The sequence below is a fragment of the Argiope bruennichi genome, chromosome 10 (assembly GCF_947563725.1).
Source record: "Argiope bruennichi chromosome 10, qqArgBrue1.1, whole genome shotgun sequence".
In the NCBI taxonomy this organism is placed as follows: domain Eukaryota; kingdom Metazoa; phylum Arthropoda; class Arachnida; order Araneae; family Araneidae; genus Argiope; species Argiope bruennichi.
This window is the reverse complement of record NC_079160.1, coordinates 37,907,949-37,929,538: the sequence shown is the minus strand read 5'-3', so window position 1 is coordinate 37,929,538 and position 21,590 is coordinate 37,907,949. Positions and strand designations below refer to the sequence as shown.

General features: G+C 24.3%; 1 protein-coding gene across 2 annotated transcripts; it reads left to right on the top strand.

Annotated features, from left to right (window-relative positions):
• Positions 1-901: 901 nt before the first annotated feature.
• LOC129988679 (STAM-binding protein-like A) lies at positions 902-21,284 on the top strand. Of its 2 annotated transcripts, none has more exons than XM_056096951.1 (10): positions 902-995; positions 3,644-3,869; positions 5,350-5,425; positions 6,069-6,161; positions 6,380-6,675; positions 7,545-7,740; positions 10,609-10,746; positions 12,019-12,131; positions 13,495-13,597; positions 15,326-21,284. In XM_056096951.1, exons 2-10 carry the CDS (start codon positions 3,661-3,663, stop codon positions 15,386-15,388), a joined length of 1,287 nt encoding a protein of 428 aa, XP_055952926.1. In that variant the 5' UTR covers positions 902-995; positions 3,644-3,660; the 3' UTR covers positions 15,389-21,284. The 2 variants fall into 2 exon arrangements, with proteins under 2 accessions (XP_055952926.1, XP_055952927.1); XM_056096952.1 differs by having other exon boundaries at positions 922-995; positions 3,630-3,869.
• Positions 21,285-21,590: the final 306 nt, after the last annotated feature.

Sequence of the window (21,590 nt, the reverse complement as noted above, 5' to 3'; positions counted from 1 at the left end):
ACGATATTCGCATTTGATGATGCACTATTTCATACAAATCCTTTTTAATTACTTGTGACTTGACTTTGGATATATTCCGTTTACTGCTGGCGCCATCTATTGGTAAAATATAGAACTAAAGTAAACAATTTAAAGAAATGATATATATATATATATATTTAATTCAAATTTTGCAGAAAATGGTTTACTCCAATAAAGAAATTAAATAAATAGTTTTGAAAAAAAATCAAATTTAAGAAGTAAGTTGAAATAAAAAAATTATTCAATAACACCTTACTTAAATTAGTAAATTAAGTATTAATTACAATTAATAAATTTTATATTTAATATTAAATAATAATTTTTAATTAATAATATGATTGAAATGACAGATATTTGGAACAAATATTTAAAAATAACAATAGCAAAATTATTTGTTATTCAAAAAATCGTGGATTATGCATCTCTTAGATGATTGATGAATTCGAAGACACGGATTCATATGATGTGAAATGCAGCAGAGAGAAGAAAGCAATTACTTCGACGTCAATGAAGGCAATAGCTACAGTATTGCAGGAAACGTCAAGTAGTTCTCTGTTAGCGTGCATTTCATAAGACATGCCTGTCAGCACGGTTCATAAAATTTTATAAAAATTCCTATAATGTTAACAATTCAAAAATTATGCATGTTTACTAGTTGCTACTTGCTGACTTTTCAAAACGAGAAGTTTTCGTTCGGCAATTTATTGCTTGAATTGAAGTGGGCTATACATGGATATGGGATATTTTGTGGACAAGAAAGAATCCGTTTCCAAATGCAACCATTGTCTTTTTATTTTCAAAAGACATTCTGACATTTATGCTGCTTGAGAGGCTTTCTTTCTAAGAAAAGCATAATTAATTTAATATATCTGGCAACATAACAAAACATGTTCTGCTATTCGCAGGTTTTCCTTTCTAGTTGCAATGGTGATGATTCATAAATATAAAATAATTAAATCATTGTATTCTTAAAGGTAAATATATGTTTTATCTGTATTTTTAAGCACCTTGTATGAAAATAATCATGATAGGGCAAATAATTTAATTTTTATTTTGACTAATCGGCACACATTAATGTGTTTATGTCCGATGCGGCTTTTTAATAGAAAATAATAAAACAAAAATTATATTAAGTCGGAACACAAGTTTTTGTTTTATTCGCCGGTTTTGTAAGTTGTATGCATTTTACTCCCGAATTAGTATTAGCTTTCACATTCTAAATTTGTAATTTCTATTTATTTGTACATTTGTTTATTGTGTTATGAGTATCCCTTCTCGAAAGTTCAAGTTTCATATATAAATTTAACTATTTTTATTCTTAATTTTTTTTCCCTAAAATATTTATTGGGTTTATGTTCTCAATAATTTAAAAATTTCCAATTACTAAGTTTTGATTTGGAACTAAGATTAAGTTTAAATTTGTACGTCTAATTTTGCATTTTTAATTAAATATAAGGTTATAATTTTTTAAGACAGTTCTAGCATATTCGGAATGATCTGAACGAATATAAAGAAACTTTTATATCATAAACCAATTCAGTAAAACAAGCATTGGATTAGTTCTAATAAATTAACAAATTGTCAAAGAATTTTTCCATGAATTGTTTTATTTTTGACGATTTAATTGTATAATTAATTAGACTCAATTAAAGTGTTTTTCTTTTAATATAGTATGTCATGTAAAAATAATTAACATATTTTACTCTCTGCATATTCAGTATAGTTAGTGGAACAGTGTGATACTTGAGTACTAACTTTGTAAATTTTTGTCGCAACTGCATCATTAGGCAAACTTTAACTGCATATAATTGATAAGCATTATCAATAGAATTTACTAGCAGGACTTTTTAGGTGATTAATTATTAGCATTTGGTTACTGTGCAAGTATGTTTTATATAACATCCGCATTCTTTAACACGTTTAACAATTCTTACAGCATTTTCATTATTTTTAGATTTTTAAAGTATATTTTGAAATTTTAATTTCTACATGTTGTATGGTTTCATTACTTTTAAACTTATTGAAAGTTATTTCTCAGTTTTTTAATTGTTTTTATTTTTCTGACTGTATATAATTTTTTAAAATAATCTAAAATAAGTTTATTTTCCCACTATGACGTTTTTAAAACCTAATTTGATTTTCAAACTTATTGCCAAGCTTGTATATAATGCTTGCATAATGATTTATTTTATCATTTGACGCAGTTTACTTTGAATATATATTAACTGAATTTTTTATGAGCATAGGCACAGTCATTATGGTTATAGATAAAATAATGGTTTGAAATTGGAATAAAAATGCTAAACACAATGAATTTTCATTAACACAGATGCATTAGAAATGTTTATGTTTTTTTTGGGGGGGGGGGATATACAAGGTATTTATTTTTTTATTTTTAAAGATGGTAAAAAAATACTTTTGTCAAGTTGCTGTGATAGTTTTGCATGTTAACAATAAATATCAAATGAAAAATTTAATTGTAATGAAACCCTGATGTTAAAATTTTACAAATGCTTTTGGCATTTCCTTTTATAGCATTTTAGAATGAAAAAGAAAATCTTATAGTAATTCTGATAATATATTTACACATTTTTATTTAATCTGTTACTAGATTACATTCACACATTTATTAACCTTGATTGGATGTATTTAGAGATTTACATCAATTTTATAGAGTTTGATTCAAGTATCATCAGAGTTGTTTCTTTATATGTTGAGTTTAAAATAATTTATACTGCTTCATAGCAAGGGAATATCAACTTTTTTTTTTAAAGTTCAAATATTTTTATAATATTTTAAATTTGACTGCTTTATTTTAAAGATTTATGAAGCCATTTATTATTATTATTTTGTATGTTTATTATGTAAAAATGAATATATTTATGTTACTAATGACTTTCAAAATTTTAAAAAGTTAATAGAATTTTTGAAATAAATTTTTCACATGAATAATTTTTTTTTTTTCATACTTGTACTGATTTGCCAACAGATGCTGTTTTCTCCTATTTATTTTAACAATTGAATTTCATTGGAATTGAAATATTTGAAACATTATACTTTCTTAGATCTATTTAAAAAGATGTGTTCATGCAATTTTTTGGAAAGCAGAACTCTCATTTTTCAGTGAGAAAAATTTCACCATTTATAGAAATATTTATAGAAACTTCTTATAAAAGTATCATTCTTTACTAACTGCTGTTTAGCTAATAAAAAAATTAACTATATTATAACCAGCACATCATGCATTATTAAATTTACACTATTGAAGGTAAAAAAAAAATAATTCCACATTTGAAAATATATAAATAGGCATTTCTAACCAGACAAATTTTGAAATATCGGAACTCATATGAGTCATTCTGTATTATTTCCTTTACGTTTCTATTTAGAGAGTTGGAAATTTCAAAAATATTAATTAGCATTGTTTAAATTAGTTTAATTACTTCTCAGAAATTGTACTGTATAATGATTTTAATACTAATTACTTTGCTATGTTCTGTCTATAAAAGTATTTGGAACAATATAGTTCTTGTTCCTCCATGATTTAAAATATAAATATGCATATTTTGATGTCATTTGTTGGTGTTTCTTTCTTAATAATTCAGAAGATCTTGATTTACAGAATTATTTATAAAGAAAATGGCTCCTGAGACAAGCGTGACTGTCATGAAGGACCCTCAAAGTTATGTTCGATCCTTAGCTCTCACTGCTAGTGCTGTTACTGTGGATAGACGCATTCCTATTCGGCGGTATTTTCGATCTGGTTCAGAGATGCTAAAAATGGCAAAAATGTATTTAGATGAAGGACAACTTGAAAATGCTTATATTTTATATACAAAGTATACAACGTAAGTAATATTTGATGCTTCTATAGAATTTAGTGAATAAGAAATTCCTGGTAGCTGAACAGGCAGTAAGATTGTATTAGAAAAATGCAACATTTATGTCATTTTTATGATCTTTTTTCTTTATTTCATTATTTAAACAATATAATTAGCTGATGCTGCTATTGTTTTGAAGTACAGTGAAAGATTTTACTTCAAATGAGTTCAAAATAAAAATTAGAATGAATTTGTACTATCTTTGATATCTAATCACAATTTATGAGTGGATGAATAAATTTAAAATTTAATATCATTTATAAAAGACAATTTTGTATTTTATAAACAGAAAATTAATTTGTTGTGAATTTCTTTTCCTTTTTTAGTCAACAGCATTCAGGAAAAAATGTCAAGAATATGAAATTAATAGTGTTTATGATGAAATAACTTAACTTTTATATTTCTAAAAAAGTGCTGAAATTTCATTTAGGCATATGCAGATTCTGAAAATGGTGAATAATTAAAGATAATATAAAATATGTTGCATAAAGAAATAAAATCTAATAAAAATCGGTAATTACAAATAAAACTATTGAAGAAATTCATCTTCAGAAATTCACATTTGACTTTTTTTTCCTAATGTAAAATATTTATGAAAAATCAGCAACTTATGCTAAGATCTGTGAACAAAATATTACTATTGACAATCTTGTTTAATTTCAATTGTTATTTGTTTTTTCACTCTTGTAATTCAGAGCAATTACTTTTTTGGAAGATATCAGATATTCTTTTATTCTCTATGAAATAAACGGTAGCAGTGTTCCACCGTTAATTTTATATTAAGTATTAAAAATTTGTGTAAATATTTCTAATTTATTTTACATACGTAAAAAAAAAAATCTAATAAGTAATACACTTTTATACCATATTTCCAAATTATCTATTCTTTGAGAAATCTTACATAAACAGATTTTTATTTTAGCTATTATTTTTTTTAATTAAGATTTGCTTTTTGATAAATACATCCTTTACAAAACCTATTTCCTTTTTATAAACTTGTATGCATAGTATATAGATAATTAAATGTCAATATGATATACTATACATTTAATTATTGTAAAATTTAAATGTCAAATTATTATTATTTTACTATAAAAGCATTGCTTTAAAGAAATATATATATATATATTAATGCTTTTTTTTTTACTGCCGTTAATTATTGTGTGTTAGTTCTTTTGTAGAAACTATTTGGAAATAATTGGTCAGAAATTCTTTACATTTTCTGGTAGAGATGGTTTTTAATGGCTTCTTAATGGCATAAAACATGTTATGACATACTGGATTTAATAGCAGAATTTTGTACTGACTAACTTTCCAAGTACAAAAATATAGCAGCTGAAATTTTATCCATAAACTTATTTTTAAATTACCAAGTTTTGTGATTATCATTTTTTAGATAAAGAAAAGAATTTACTGTATATGAAGGAATACTTCTTTTTCAATCTAGGTTATTCATTGAACAGATACCAAAGCACCCAGAGTATACAACATTAACTGACATAGAAAAAATTGATCTACGAAAGGTAAGTGTGTACAACAATATTTTTATATTTATTGATAATTAATGTTTCAGTTAAGGGTTAATTATTTTAAAATAAAAATTATGTGCACAATTTTTTTTTCCATGCATAGTGAGTCTGAAAATGGAAATAACATACTTTATATGCATATGTTGCAGTTTAGCTATTCATTTCATATTTAGCTCTGTTTTTATGAATTTCTCAAAATGATGACATCTTAAATAGTGTTATTTGTTCTTAGAGAATAAAGTTTCCGGAAAATTATATTTGTTTAATATTGTCTTTTCTAATCTTCAACATGTGGCAAATATCGAGATAGGTATTTAGTGCAAAATGCTGCTATTAATGAGTTTTTCCTTGTGGCAAATTTACTTTACATTTGCATAATTAGTCTCAAATTTTTGCACTAATTTATATATTTTTGATCACATTAATGCTGATTTTTTTCTATTTTATTTATATTCATTCTTTGAAGGATAATACGATTGTACTGCTCTTTCAGTTTCAAATCGAGAATTAAATTTTCATTTCTGTGTTTATATACTTGTGAAACTGTAATTAAAGAAAGTTACATTTAATGCTTGCCTATTATTATAATTTTTTAATTATTCCTTTTCATTTTGATTAAAAATGTTCTCTCTTTTAGAACTTGGAAGCAATATTTGTCATAGCTGAAAAAGTGAAAGCTTCTCTTATTGGAGCTTATTCAAAAAAATATGAAAAATGGAAAGAAGAAAGGGTAATTAAGATTTTTTTTTTAAGTTTTTAAAAGTCTCATTTTATTATATCCTTAAAAATTGTATACATTAACCCTCCTTTTTTTTTTTTTTTTTTCATTCAACTGAATTTTATGAAATTTATGATTTTCTATATTTATAAATATCTTCAATTTAATATCTAAATCAATTAATGCAAACCCTTAATGATGTGTGATGCATTTAGTTTTGATATTTGTAGGAAAGACAAGAAGCAGAAGAGAGACTTAGGCAAATACAACTACTTGAAGAACAACAAAACAAATTAAAGGAATTGAAATTAAAAGAGGATTTTGAAAAAGAAAAGAGTTGGAGGTTAGCTCAAGGAAGGGAAATGCTAAGAAATATGGAAGCTGTTTATCCTGAATCTGTAGAAATAATTGATTCCTATGCCTTTGATGACAGTGTAGATCAGAGAAGTAATATTAGTTCTCATATATCTGCATATACTCCATCTCCTTCTATCAAAGAACAATCTATTCCACCTGCAATTGAAAAGTAAGTAAACAGGTTGTTTAATTTTTATTTCATTGAAAACCTCATATAAACATTTCTGTTTTAAAATGAAAAAAAAAAAAGTTTGATTACATTCTAATCATTTGCTTGTTTCATATATTTATTCATGATATGCCAGTGTTCTTAAATGGCTTTTTAACTTTAAGCCTAAGCCATGAATTTAATAATTCATTTTATCTCTTTTTGAAGATCTGTAATGTTTTGAGTCCAAGCATAAAGTGCAAAATCAGAACTATTTGATTATGTAAGCCAATTTAAAGATGTAAATTATCAAAAGAAAGAATGAAGCATTAAAATTTTTAATTATTTTTTGTTGCAAAGTTTTTGAGTTTTCTATATATTTTAAAGCCTTTTATAAATATCTATTTAAGTGAAAAATTCAACTTAATCTGTTCCAAATCTATAACATCAGTCTTTGCTATCTTTAGACAATTGGGACTTGTAGAAAGTTTCTCTTAATACATTTTTTTTCAAAATCCAAATTATTTTATTTTGTTGACATGATAGAAAACTTATTAAAAATTGACTACATGACAACTCAGCATAATTATTAAGAAATAAAATTAAATGGCTGATTATGAAATGGTAATATCTGATTTGTGTAATTCCTCATAAAAGACAGATTTTGTAGAAAATATTAACTTGGATTTGATTAAATATCTATAAATTAAGCACCATAAAAGAGAAGAAATATTAATAGCCAATATTTTCTAACTTGTATCTTGTTTAACAAGTAATTTAGAATAGAGTTTCAGGTTGCATTTAAAAATAAAATGGTAACTGATTCTATTTGTATTTTTGTTGTAAGATGTATATGTCTTAAACTGATGATATGGTTATTTTATTTTCAGCCGAGCCATTAGCATGCCTTCTTTTGATCGTAGCACAAAGCCTCGCTCTCTTCTGAGCCCAGGTCCTGATTCTGCATACGTCCATGGTTTGAGAATTGTTATTGTGCCTTCAAAAGGAATTGATACATTTTTAAGCCTTGCTAAACAAAACACAGACCGCAATGTTGAAACCTGTGGAATACTAGCTGGGAAAATGGTAAACCAATTTCCTTAAACAAATATATAATCATTTTTTTTAATTAATTATTGAAATTTGAAAAAAAAAAATTGTATGAATTTGTTCCACTTTTCTTCAAAGAATTTTTTGGGTCAGTAGGGGGCCAACATGGTAATTTGTAGATAAATTACTTTTAATTTTTATTGAATGCACTTCGTAAAAATTTCTTCTCTTGGTACCGGTAGCACTAATTAGGATTATTTCGCTTGTCACTGGCATTGTTTGAGGTTATCGGGAGATTATAAATTTTTTTAGCGATACTTTAGCGACACACCACTGTAGTGTCACCATACAGCATAGTATTAATTTAAATTAGTGTACACTTATAGTTTTTAAAGAGATTTTTTATGAATTACCATTAACTAGTATATTAATTTTTAAAAAAATAGTTAATTCTTCGAAAATGTTGATGTGTATGTAAAAAAAAATGTCACAAACTTGAAATTATTTAAATGGAATATCTAAAATAAAGATATTTTCTTTTTTTTTTTTCTAACATTTATTGTTAGTTTCTCATTCTTTTGTTTTTGAACAAGATTTACTTCATTTTTTTTAGGTATCTGAATCTCTCTTTCAGTTTGCTAATTCTTGCGTTAGCTTTCGAGAACTTACCCTGTCTTTCCCATGACATACTATGTGTATCGATGTGAATTGTTGAATGTATTTATGAGAAAGTACATATTGCTTTTCCTTTTAGCCAATTTGCAACTAGTGTGCGTAGGGTTTCCTGTTTGAAGTGATACTTTTTGCTGAATATAGTGTCTATTAACTGGCTTTTGAATTTTATTTCTTTATTGAAATTCAATAATTGCAAACATACATACTGCCAAAAAAAAAAAAAACAGGTTGTAAGTTTTTATTGATGGAATATGCTGAATGTGTTTATGAGAAAGTACATATTGCTTTTCTTTTTAGCTAATTTACAACTGGTGTGCATAGGGGTTTCTATTTGAAGTGATACTTTTCGTTGAATATAATGTCATTAATTGGCTTTTGAATTTTATTTCTTTGATGGTATTCAATTATTATAAACATATGTACTGTCAAAAAACAAACAAACTTGGAGGTAAGGTTTTATTAATGGACTATAACTGACCAGCTTTTTCTGGAACTTAAAAAAAAAAAAAAAACAAGCATCAAAATACAATAGTATCAGATTTGAGAGATGATCATGGGAAAATCTTTCTATTACTATTGCAATTAGACTTACTTACCAGGTATTTGAGAAAAAAAAATTAAATAAAAGGGCCAGAATACAAGTTTCATACTCCCAGTATAAACAAGAGTTCGCAAATGTTAGCACAGTACACAGAAGGGTTTGGGGAAATACTCGAGGCTTCTTCATGGGCAATGAGACATATTTGTCCGACCCTCTTATAAGAAAATTAAAAGGAGGAAAACATTTTCAGATGTAAAATATTTTGTGAGTAATACAATTTCACCTATGGAATTTTTTAAAAAATATATAATGTATCTTAGAGGATAATAAACTGGTCAATTTAATTTTACATTTCATTACTTTTTTAAAAACTTAACATACTAATATTTTATTATAGGTTATTTTATAATATAGTAATCTTGTGGGAATTTTTTAAATTAAATTAATGCTTTACAGTATATAAATCTGGGCACAATTGTATATGAGCAGATTCTTTGTATTTAAAAAAGCTATAATGATTAAATAAATATAATGAAACAGATAGGAATTTGACCAGTTTTACTCAATATAGTGTTAAAAGTTAATATATTCTAATATTTTATAATTCTTAAATTGTATTATTTTATAAATTTATTTGCAGCTATAAAATAATATTTTTTAAATTGACCTGTATGCATCCTCCTCCAGCCCAGCAACTCTAGTTATAAATCCATTCTTGTTACTATGTAAATTGAGGTGCTTAGCATTGTGCTTTTATCAGATCCTAGATATTTTAGATAAATTTAGAATACTTTATTTTGATTTAACTTTCACTTTGCCTGTATTCATTCAATAAATCTTGCTTTTATATTTGCTTGATTGTGCTTAAAATATGTTAGACAAATGAAGTAGTCAAAACTGTTGAATATTTGAAGAAATTTTATTTTGCTTGAGTTCATTAAATTAAATTTGTAGTTTTTCAAATGTAATTACTATTCATAATCTTTATTGAAAGTATTAGACCTCTAAATTAAAGCTTTTTTTTTGTTGTAGGCTTGAATATAACATTCAAAACACTTTGAGATTCCTCGCTTGATTTGTTGTTTGTTGTACATTTTGGAGTTTATGGAGCAAAATCTAAATATAATTTTTCTTAGCAGTTTCTATCCATTACTTCCCTCTATAATAAGAAATTGCTGGTTGTTTAACCCTCCCCTCCCCCACTGTGTTTCTACCAATTATGTAAAGAAAAGTTATATAGATTCTATTCTCTATTTTAAGTGATTTTTTTTCTATTCAAAATTAAACTATGCATTTTTTTTAATACAAGCTTAATGTTCTTGGGATAGTTGAAACCTTTTTAAAAAAGTGAGTTAATGAATATTTTATCTGTTCTGTTGTACTCTTGTGATCATTTAATCACGATTCATTTAAATGAAATTTGATTTTTGCTTATTCAAAATTATTAATCCAATTTTAAGGTATTTTGCTCTTTATATTCAAATCCTGCATCATGAAATTATATTTAATGCTTATTGAAATTATATTTAATGTTGTCATTCTTTCATTTAATTTCTAAAATTATTAAATAAATAAAGCATAAGTTTTTGAAAATTATAAAAATATTGGGGATTGTAATTTTAATAAGCATAGTACATGAAAAATCAGATTGTTAAAGGTTCAAATGTTAATTGAATTTATTTTTTCAGTCCCATAACCAATTAATGGTTACTCATCTCCTAATTCCTAAGCAGACTGGAACATCAGACTCTTGTACAACAGATAATGAAGAGGATATCTTCATGTATCAAGACAAACATGATCTTATCACTCTAGGTTGGATTCATGTAAGTAATAAATGTAATTATTTGTTAATCAGTGTATTTAAACATTTTTTCTTTTGTTTGAATTCTGATTAACTTTAAAATATTATATTCATATTCACTTATATCAGCTAAATAAATAGCTTTAATTTAGCTGAATATAAGTGATGTAATTACAATATTTTTTTGTATGTGTTTAATTGTGGATTTTTACTACATCAAAAACATTTATTTTATTTGCATGCTTAGAATTCATACTACATTGATTTACATAGCAAACTAATTTTCTTTTGTTTCATTTTTATTTCAAGTTATTTATAAATTTAAATTGTGTGTTTATATAAGTAAGTTTGTAGTTGTGATACTTTGCACAAATTGCTCAAAACTTGTTAAATATAAATTTGATTAAAACATGTTAAAAATTGAAAGAAAAAAAAAGTATAATAATTTGACTAGTTGTAATGTATTCAATAAAAGAAGAGAAAAGTTTAAAAATTTCAAAGATTTAGATATAAAAAAAGTATTGAGAAAGGAGAGTAAAGATCTTGTATTTGTATTAATATCTAGTTTAACTTCAATTTCAACAAAATGATAAAAGATTTAACCAGTAATTTTTAATTGAAAGATCTAGGCTTTAAATAATTTTTTTCTATTAATTGTGTTAAATGTCAGATATAAAAATTGTTTATTCAAAATTTTTAGCCAAAAATCGTTTAGAATTTCACTTGAAAGCAGCAGTTAATTTATTTAATGAGTTTAAAGAAAACAACCATGATATAATTTTCTTTTTAAAACTGTAAGTAAGCATTGAAAACTTTAAATTTAAATTAAATGAGCAATTAATTAATTCTCCTTTGTTGAATGAATTTCAAGAATTGAAATACCATTACTTATATTTTTGCAAAAAACATAAACAAAAATAGAATTATTATTATTATAATGACTACATGAAAATAAAGAATAAAATTAATTCAATAAAAAAGTTGATTCTTTTATGTAAATTAATTATTGATTAGAATTCTCTATTCACATACAAAGCATATTAATTGGATGTAAAAAACATAAAATTCATTAGAAAAAAAATTACCAAATTTCTGATAAATTGTAGTAAGGTAGAATTGTTTTCTGCTATAGAAGAAATTTGCACATATTAAGAAAAAAATTATATTTTAATTACAACAATTAGCTCAATTGTTTTAAAATGGTCTAATTTAAATTTTTGAATTGCATTTATGTATCTGTTTTTTTCTCCCTATTATTAACATAAATGAAAATAATTTTAACTTTACTTTTCAGACTCATCCTAGTCAAACAGCTTTTATGTCTAGTGTTGATCTGCACACACATTGTTCTTATCAGTTAATGATGCCAGAAGCCATAGCAATTGTATGTTCCCCAAAATATGAGAAGTAGGTCTTTTAATTTTCATTGAATGTTATTTGAATTTATTTTAATAAAATAAGAATTAGTACAAAAAAGTAAATTGATTTTATGGAACCTTTTCTTTTTCATCAGTTTTCTAATGTTTCAATTCCTTTTATCTTAATTTATGTCAAGATGTATTATTACTAGACTGATATGAACAGCATTTCATTTTGAATTCCACAATCTTTAAAATTAGATTTAATTATTCCCAATAGGTTTTATTTTTTCATTTAATAATGTCCTGTTCTTCAAATCTTCTATTTTAATTGTATTGGATACTACTTTACAATAATCTTAACTGACATTTTTGCCCTTTGTTTCATTCTCAACAATAAGTTATCACTTCTATTAGAGGCATTGTTAGTAGTACAAGGTTTGTATTATTATTATAATGTTAAATGAATTATAGTTATTTTAAAATAATCTAAACAAAGCTTACAGCCAGCAATATTTTTAGTTAAATCTTAAAAATTCTAGTAGTTTTCCCATCATGTTGTGGTTGCCCTTTATGTATGTAAGAATATTGATTGTATCTTTCTTAAATTAATATTGAAAGTTAAATAATTTAATCAGAATGAGTGCTTTATATATGCTAAATTTTTAATGTTTTACTTGGGGAATTTTTTTATTATAGCTGGAATTTCGTTCAAAGGAGAAAACTTTCTGTGGAATATAATGTCTTGGTAATATAATGGCAATTGGTGTATTATTAATACACTAGACGATACTATTGGAAACTTTTAGATATACTTTTTTTTATATATTTAAAAATTTTTCAATGCAGAGAGTTCAATAAGATAAAATTAATCAATTTTTTCACCTAGGCACTGTAGCAGCATTTGCTATAAACCTATAATAGGCCTTGTGTGCATGTGTTTGAATCTGTTCCCTCTCTCTCTCTTTTTTTGTACTTGATTATTAATGGCTGTAATGAATAAATTTGTTTTGCTTAAATTGTTACTGTAACATACTATACTATATAGTGATAGAATGTAAAGAACTTCAACCTCACAGATAAATAATATGTCTTTATATTCTTTTAGGGCTGTAAAAAAAATTCCGTTGAAATTAACTGCTTCAATTTCAAATATGCAATTTCATTAGCTGAAAATTGATTTTCCTATCTGAATTACTGCATGTATAAAATGAATTCATATGCAAAGCAAAAATTAACACTGATTTTCCACTCATCTAAATTCATCATTGAAGAGTTAAAAATTATAAACAAAGTTGCTTTCTGGAAAACAATCAATTTTTTTTTTTCCTACTCTTAAAGTCTAGTATAAACAGTTATTAAAAGATAGATGTATTTTTTCTTTTAAAAACTGCTTTTCTTTTTCTTTTAAGGACAAGTATTTTTTCCTTAACTCCTAATTATGGCCTGGATTACATCTCGCAGTGCCAGCAGAAAGGTTTCCATCCGCATCCTAATGAACCAGTGATTTATGAGGTAAGAAGCGAGAAAGAATATGTTTTTATATTTATTCATTTCCATTTTAGGCTGAATTAAGAGTAATGAGCTATTTCATATAATTTTAGGATTTAAATAAAATGATCCTTTAATTTTCCTGTATTATTTATATAATCCTTCAAGAATATATATATATATATATATATATATATATATATACTTTTTTCCTTTATAATGAAAATTAATTTTAATATTTATTTAATGTTTTTATTACTTTTAAAGAAATGTCTATAAAATATGACTGCAGGTATCATTGTTAATGGATTGATTGTTATGAAACAAAGGAAGCAGTTATTAAAAGATAGATTTTTTTCTCTTTTACTCAAATTTTCTCAGTTAGTGGAATAGTAAATTAATTGCTTTGTTGTTAAAATCAGTACTTATTTAGTTCATATAGCTTGTAAAAATGCATGCCCATATACTTTTTTTTTTGTTTGTGTTAATGTTTCTCACTTAATAAAAGGAATAATAAATACTTAAAAAATGGTTATGAAATTTAATAAGAAATCACTTAAACAAAGAATATGTTAGCAAAAATAATATTGTGAGAAATATTTGGCTTCAGTTTTCTTTTTATTTGAAATGCTTATTTTGCGATTTTTTTTTTTTTTTTTTTTTTTTTTTTTTGTTATGATATAGTTAAAAATATAAATTGGGAATTTTGAACACAAATAGAGTTCAACAATTATTAGACTTATTAACACTCTTATTTTTATAATTCAATTAAATACTATTGCAGAAGTTTCAAAATTATATTTTGTTTCCATGATTTTTATTTATTTTTTCCCCACTTTCATTTCTTCCTAACAATTATGTTTAATAGTTTCAATCTTAGTTCAAAAATATATTTTGGAAATAAATTCTTTTTAAATATTCATGTTTAGTTTAAAGGCCAGTATGAAGGGACTCTTCCACATTCCCTTTGTTTTTTTAAAGAAAAAAGAAAAAAATACCAAGAGTTTTTGAAATGTTCTGTTAATGTTCAAATCTGAATTGAAAGTACTAACATTTTTCTATTTAAATTTTCTATTTTATAAATCATATTTTTTTTATTATTAAGATTAGAAATTATTACCTTATTAAGATTTCATGATATAGAGTTGATTCCTCATATTTCTATTAACATTGATCAAAGGTAAAATTTGGTTTCATTCATTTATCTTTGCTATTTTGGTTTCAAGCTTGTTAAATAATTTTCAAATCATACTTTACTGAAAATATTGTTATATGTGGCTTAATACATTAATCATTATTCATATATATATGTCCTTTTATAAATGTTTAAACACCGATAAATGAATTATATTACTGTGTCAATGCTGTGCCAATTTATTCTGTATAAATTATAATTGAATTTTTGAATATGCATTTTAAAAATTCTCTAAATAAATTTAAAAAAGCAAATTTTTTTAAAATTTTATAATATCAACAAAACAATACGTTTATTTGTAAATTTTCTTAAAACTATATATATATGTTTAAGAGCTTTGTATTATCAAACTAAGATAATAAGTTTTTTGATGGCTAAATTAGAAGATTCATGAAAGTTTAATTTTTATTTTCTCTATAAAAATTTCAGCTTTTCATGTGCTTTAAAATAATTCATTAATCACAACTGAATCTGATCAAATCAAAATAATCAGCTTCTTAAGATATAAAAAAATAAAGTGCAGGATTTTTTCACAATTTTATTTTTTTCTCTTTTAGGAAAGTGTCCATGTGAAACTGGATAATCATGTAGCTGTAAATGTTATTGATCTCAGAAAGTGAAATATTCTATATATATATATATATTTTAAGATTTATCACTAGTATATTATCTTTGAAATAGTACTAAATCATTAATTTCCAGCACAACTGCTCAGGAATTATATGAAACATTATTGAACAAGAATTCTCCAGGTAATACTGTAGAATAGGGATAGGTATGCAAAATTTTCTTCTAATCCATGGATCAAAAATTGACTCAGATCAATATATTTATTCAAAGAATTAAAATTATGTAGATTGATTCATCCTTAAGAATTATTTTGTTATTTTTAAAAAAAGCTTATTTGTATATATTAAATCTGGTGTTTGTGCTTCATGCAAACACATTTTTGCCATTCATTTATTTAAATGCATTGATTTGACTTATTGACTAACAAAATGTGTCTAAAAATGTGAATAAATATGTGTTTGGGTTCAGTTTATCATGTTATGTGACTTGATTGTTATTAATTTGTGTTTTATGAACATGCATTTCATATGGGTTGTAAAAACGTTTATGATAGAGACAATTTTCATATTTTATTAAATATTAAAGAGTTCTGTGAAAAAGTATGGTGTCACAAGTGGAAAATATGTAGAATTGCTATAGGGTTTTGTCATAGAATTGTGTTTCAGTTCCTAACTAGAAAATTGAATCAAGTACAAATATTGTACCCTTTGTGTTGCTGTAGTAAAAGAAATTGTTTAAATATTGTAATTATGTATGTTTGAAATTAAATTTGTGTTATTTTGTCAGTCATTCAAAAAAATCATATTAAATATCATTTTGACATTACATATTGATATAGAATTGTTAAGGGTGTCTTATCATAAATTTCAATTTTGGTTTTGAAAGTCCCAAACAAGTAACAAACTACTATCTAAGAGTACAAATGTCTTTTTTGTCAAATTTAAAGAAAAATTCTTAGGATTCAGCTCTGAGCATTTTGGGGTTCTGGATAATAAATAAAAATTTAAAATGGCATTTTTTTTTCTTAAATTAAATTAAATTGAAAGAAATGTTTTTATTTTATTTGTGAAGTTTTTCTAATGCTTACTGGAAAATTAATGATAAGACTAAATGTTTATATCTTCATGAAACCATGAAATGTAAAATGTTTCATGTAACTAATTTCTGCACTTAAATTAATAAATGACTGTTCTGTGTTCATATTCATAATTATATAGAGAAATAAATTAATAACATTTGGGAGTATACATTGCATTTAAGAATCAAGGCATTTTTTTTTTTTCATTAAGATGCCTTGCATCTATTAATAAATGTTATTTTTTAAACAAATTTTGATATTCAGTTTATGGACAGAACTTTTTTCACTGGTTAAAAATTTTAAGTGCTTTTAATTATTTTTATTGATTAAAGTTTCTCGTTCTTTTTTAAAATCTTATATTTTAAGTTCAAAATGGTATTTAAATTGAAATCTCAATTTTTGGGGAGGTAGGGAGGGAATCTTTTTTATTATTACTATTATTATTTAAAACAAAGAAAACAGACACCCTGTTGTTATCATTTAATTTTTGAATATTTTTTTAGGACTATTAATTATTTATTCACAATTTAAATAATTCTTTTATTCTTAAAATCTTATAGACCTGAGAATTTTTAAATGAATTTAGTTAGAACCATTACTTTAGAAGTAGATTTTCAATACAGGGTATTTAAAGTAGGAAATGCTAAAATGCTCTTTTAACAATTTTTGATATTTATTTTAGATTGTTTGAAATAGCATAATAATAAAATTATATTATCTAGAAAGAATTAAGAACTTTGTTGTAGTGTATAAATAACATATTTTAATTATCTATATGTATGAATCTTTATTTTTTAAAATTAATGGCTTCTTAGAAAAGATGATTAAAAAGTTATGGTAAATATTTAATTACTTTATTTGTATATATTATATATTTTTGTGTTGAAATATCTTTATAAATTTTATTATTTATTGATGATGAGCTAAAGATGTTTATATTAATGTATATATAAAGGATTTGGGAAAAAATATTTTCATAATGAGAATAGAAAGTGTAAATTATCTTAATTACAATTTTGATAAAATGAAGTGTGTGAGATTAGTAGACTGGAACTATTATTTATTTTAAAAAAATCATTTCATCGACTTTAAATTTTCAATAAAAATTATTTAAAATAAATGTAAATGGGAATGTAGAATTTATAATGTATGCTGAATTTTGATTGACGAAAAGATTAATATTAAGATGTTTATCATTTTTCAGTTTCCTGTGGCTCATAATTTATTACTATATTTTTATACTCTTATCTAATAAATTTGTGATATCATTTATCTATCGGTTTGCTTATGTTAAGTACAGAAGATAAATTTAAGAGATTTCTGTTATGTGAAATTCCACTATTGTATATGCTTGAAAGATTGGTTGGTGTGGGTGAGGATGTGCATTCCAGCAAAACTGTTTTGTGAATTATTTCCATGTATTTGTTTACTTATAAATTGTATAAACAAAATGTTTTTAAGAAAAAGCTTCAATAAATTAAAAAAAAAAAAACTAATATGATACTAGAAAATAACTTATAATAATCTAAAATTTTCATTGAATATTTTCCTTGGTATAAATTTATTTTTTCAACACATCATTCAGATTATTTCAATATATTATATCACATGTGTTTTAAGTGGCATTTCATCTATACACTAATTAATTTCTTCAAAATAAAATTCTATAAAATATCTTTTAAACTTAAGTTTTTAAAATTTTATATCAAAGGTCTTTTTAAATGTGGGTGCTATAATGGGCTTATGTCTGTTGTATAATCTTGAGAATACTGACTCAACTTTAGGAAATACTGGTCTTTACAATTTGTTATTTTCTTCTAAATGAGAGATTGGGAGGATGGCTACAAACAATAGATATTCCATTTTTGTGTAATCACACCACTATTTTTTTTATACAATGGTACAAATTGATACTAAAAAAAGAACTAAATTTAACCATGTATATTGGCTTAAACAGTGAGTCTATGATAACTTTTGTTCATCAAATGCATTGTATCCTTACGTATGTACCTGGAAAATTTTCAGATTTATTTCTAACCTATTATATTTTATAAAGATAACCTTATGGTATAAAAAATAATGTCTATAGGAATTTCAGGAAAACAAAATCATTAGAAATTTATTTGAACATGTTTGTCCCTCCTCCTTCTGTATTTAAACATAATGCATTATAAATTCAGTTTTAAAGCATAAGAAAATGCTCCAAAGTTAAAAGTATGGATGAAAATTAATACCTACCACGAAAAAGGAATTACTATCAACTTCCATTTCGATAAATTTATACACTTAATTGCCGAGATAATTTGTCTAAAATATTTCTAGATTGGATTTTAGTTTGTGCTTTATTCTCTTTCAAAACATTTGCTATCCATTTTTTTTTCCTAGAATTAATTTGCATGTATGAAATACTTTTCTTTTAAATCTGTTCCTATTTCATAAAAATAAAGAAATATATTTAAGACTCTGAAAAATGTAAAATACTATGTCTGAGCTGTATTACCATACAAGTTGTCATGTGTAATTTTGATTCATTAAGTATATGTTGATATGTAAAATTTTACTAATTTTTATTAAGGCTGAAAAACAAAAAAATGATTTGTATTTGTCATCCTTATTAAAGAGACCACATAACTGATCTTATTTATTTAAAAATGTAAAGCTTTACTGCTACTAATTAACTTTTTAATACAGTATTTTTTTTTTTAAACTCTGACAATCTTACTCTAAACTTCTGTATAATATTTTATTATACAAGGTATATGAAAAATATCTTTGAAATTTTATTTTTTGGCAGCACTTCAATGTTGAGCACAATAAATAATAAAAATTTCAGTCCAATTCTGTGAAACATCAGAGAATCAATATTTTGTCAAAAATTCTTATACCCTGTATTGTAAATTACCAGTCTTAAATAAGGTAGCTTCAAAAACTATGAATTTTTTTTTTTTTTCCCCTAAGTAAACTTGCAACATTTCTCTGACAATACAATTACTAATTATATTAGTTTCCTGACTATCTATTCAGAATCACTATATGAGTTACTTAATATGAAAAAGAATATTTTCATTAAATTTAATTTTAAAAATAAGAATGAATATCTTAAACTATTAAAACAGTATATTATGTTTCTTATATGGGGGAAGCTGAAAATATTTACAAAATGTGCATAATAATTCTAAGAAATGTTAGAAGTATCCTTTACAATACAAGTTAAATTGTTACACAGTAAAGATTATTACGATCTTTGCTCAGAATTTAAAAATAGATCAATAACTAATTAGAGCTCTTTGCATAAGTATCAGAAATATATTGCAGCATACATATATAAAAAATAGTTGTGTGATTATTTTACCTAATAATATATACCTTAGCAAAGATTTAAATAAAAGAACCTGACAAAATATTACATGTTAAAAAAAAAAAGATTGAAAGTAATAAGAAATTATTTCCTCTAACTAAAAATTTATGCTTCCATAAATAATTTTTTAGTTTCAATATAACTTTAACAGATAGCAAATGCTTTATTTCAATTTAAATACAAAAAAATTACAAATAATCAGTTAGATTACTAATAAAAAAAACATTAGGTCTAAAACAATCAAGTCTTCCATTAGGTGAATTTAAAAGTTACTGTTTGCAAAACTTCGTAACTATTTCTTCCTTAACTCTTAAAACTTCAGGAAGCTGTCTCAAGAATTTTCTTTTAATACTCTGCTAGCCACCTTTTTTTTTTTTTTTTTTTTCCCCGCTGAATTCCTTTTTATCCTTATGTTTGTTTCTTCTCTTTATACACTTCAAAATTACTTATTCCCTTATTGGAAGAGGTATTATTCATTTCAGCATTAAAAAGTATATATATTTGTTCTCTCATAGACAGTATTTATTAATCGAAAATCCTGTCTCAATATTACTGTTTGCAAGGTGAATCATTACCATACTTAACAAAAATATGGCATCTATGCAAGTGAAAACAAATCTATTTCAAAGTTTCATTACTGTTGCTATAAGGAACTTTTATCAGCTTATCATTCTTCTTATAATAAAGTCACTATACCCTTGAAAGAAAGCAGTCTATATGATTGCTTTGCTCACATTAGGTTTGGAATGCAGAGAAATAAGGCAAAATTGCCCATTGTGCACATGCTAAGAACAAAATGCTTTCATCCACAATTTCTCCTGATTTTTAGATAATTTTAAGAATTTATTTCTGTCAAAGGTGGATTTTAATTTATACTGCACTTGCATTAGATTTAATTTCATAATAAATCTTAAAATATGTCGTACAGTGAAGCTATATTAAAATCGTGAAAGTATCAACTCATTGATGCCACTTTGTGTTATTTCATTAAAAAAACTTTAAAGTGTTCTAGATATTTTTCAGATACTTGTTACATACCAAATCTTGTTTTATATTTTAGATGAACATGCAAAAAATAAAAAAATTGTGATTTCTTCTTTAACATGGTTAAAAAAAAATTAACATTTCAATTAGAAGGGGGAGGGGGAAATTAAAAATAACCAATTTATTTAATGAATTTATGAAAAATACATACAAATTATGTATAACTTGGAAATTGATTTCTAAGATGAGCAATGTTTAAAATCTAATTTGCCTGTGATAATTTTTTTATATCTAGATTTTGCTTGATGAAAATCATTAAAACACTCTTTCTTATGTAAATTTTGATTTGTTATAAAATTTATTTGCTTGCTGTGATCTTTTTATCTAGAGAAGGACATTTAAGTATGTGATCTCTGAACTACCTTTCATTTCCTTAGCCTGAAGTCTGTGCTATTTTTTAAGACAATTATATTTACAAGAGAAAAAGTGAGGCCTTAATCTTTTGACTTTCTCTGTTTATGTAATTATGTATAAAAGATTTTCTAGCAATATGTTATGTGCTAATGTAAATAAATTATTTAATTATATGATTTTCTTTTGAATGAATTTGAAATACTATGTTTCGCCAATCATTTTTTAGAATATGTTATTATAAGCTGCTCAAAACGCTTGCTACAAGTTTTAATGTGTGATTCAAATACTTTTCAATAGGAAATGAATACACTCAATCTCATAATTCAGGCCATGGTCTTTCCATCTTGAAATGTTTATTTTCTTAATTGCATATGTCGAATGATAACCCTGGATTTTGAAATTGATTTTCGTTTATTGA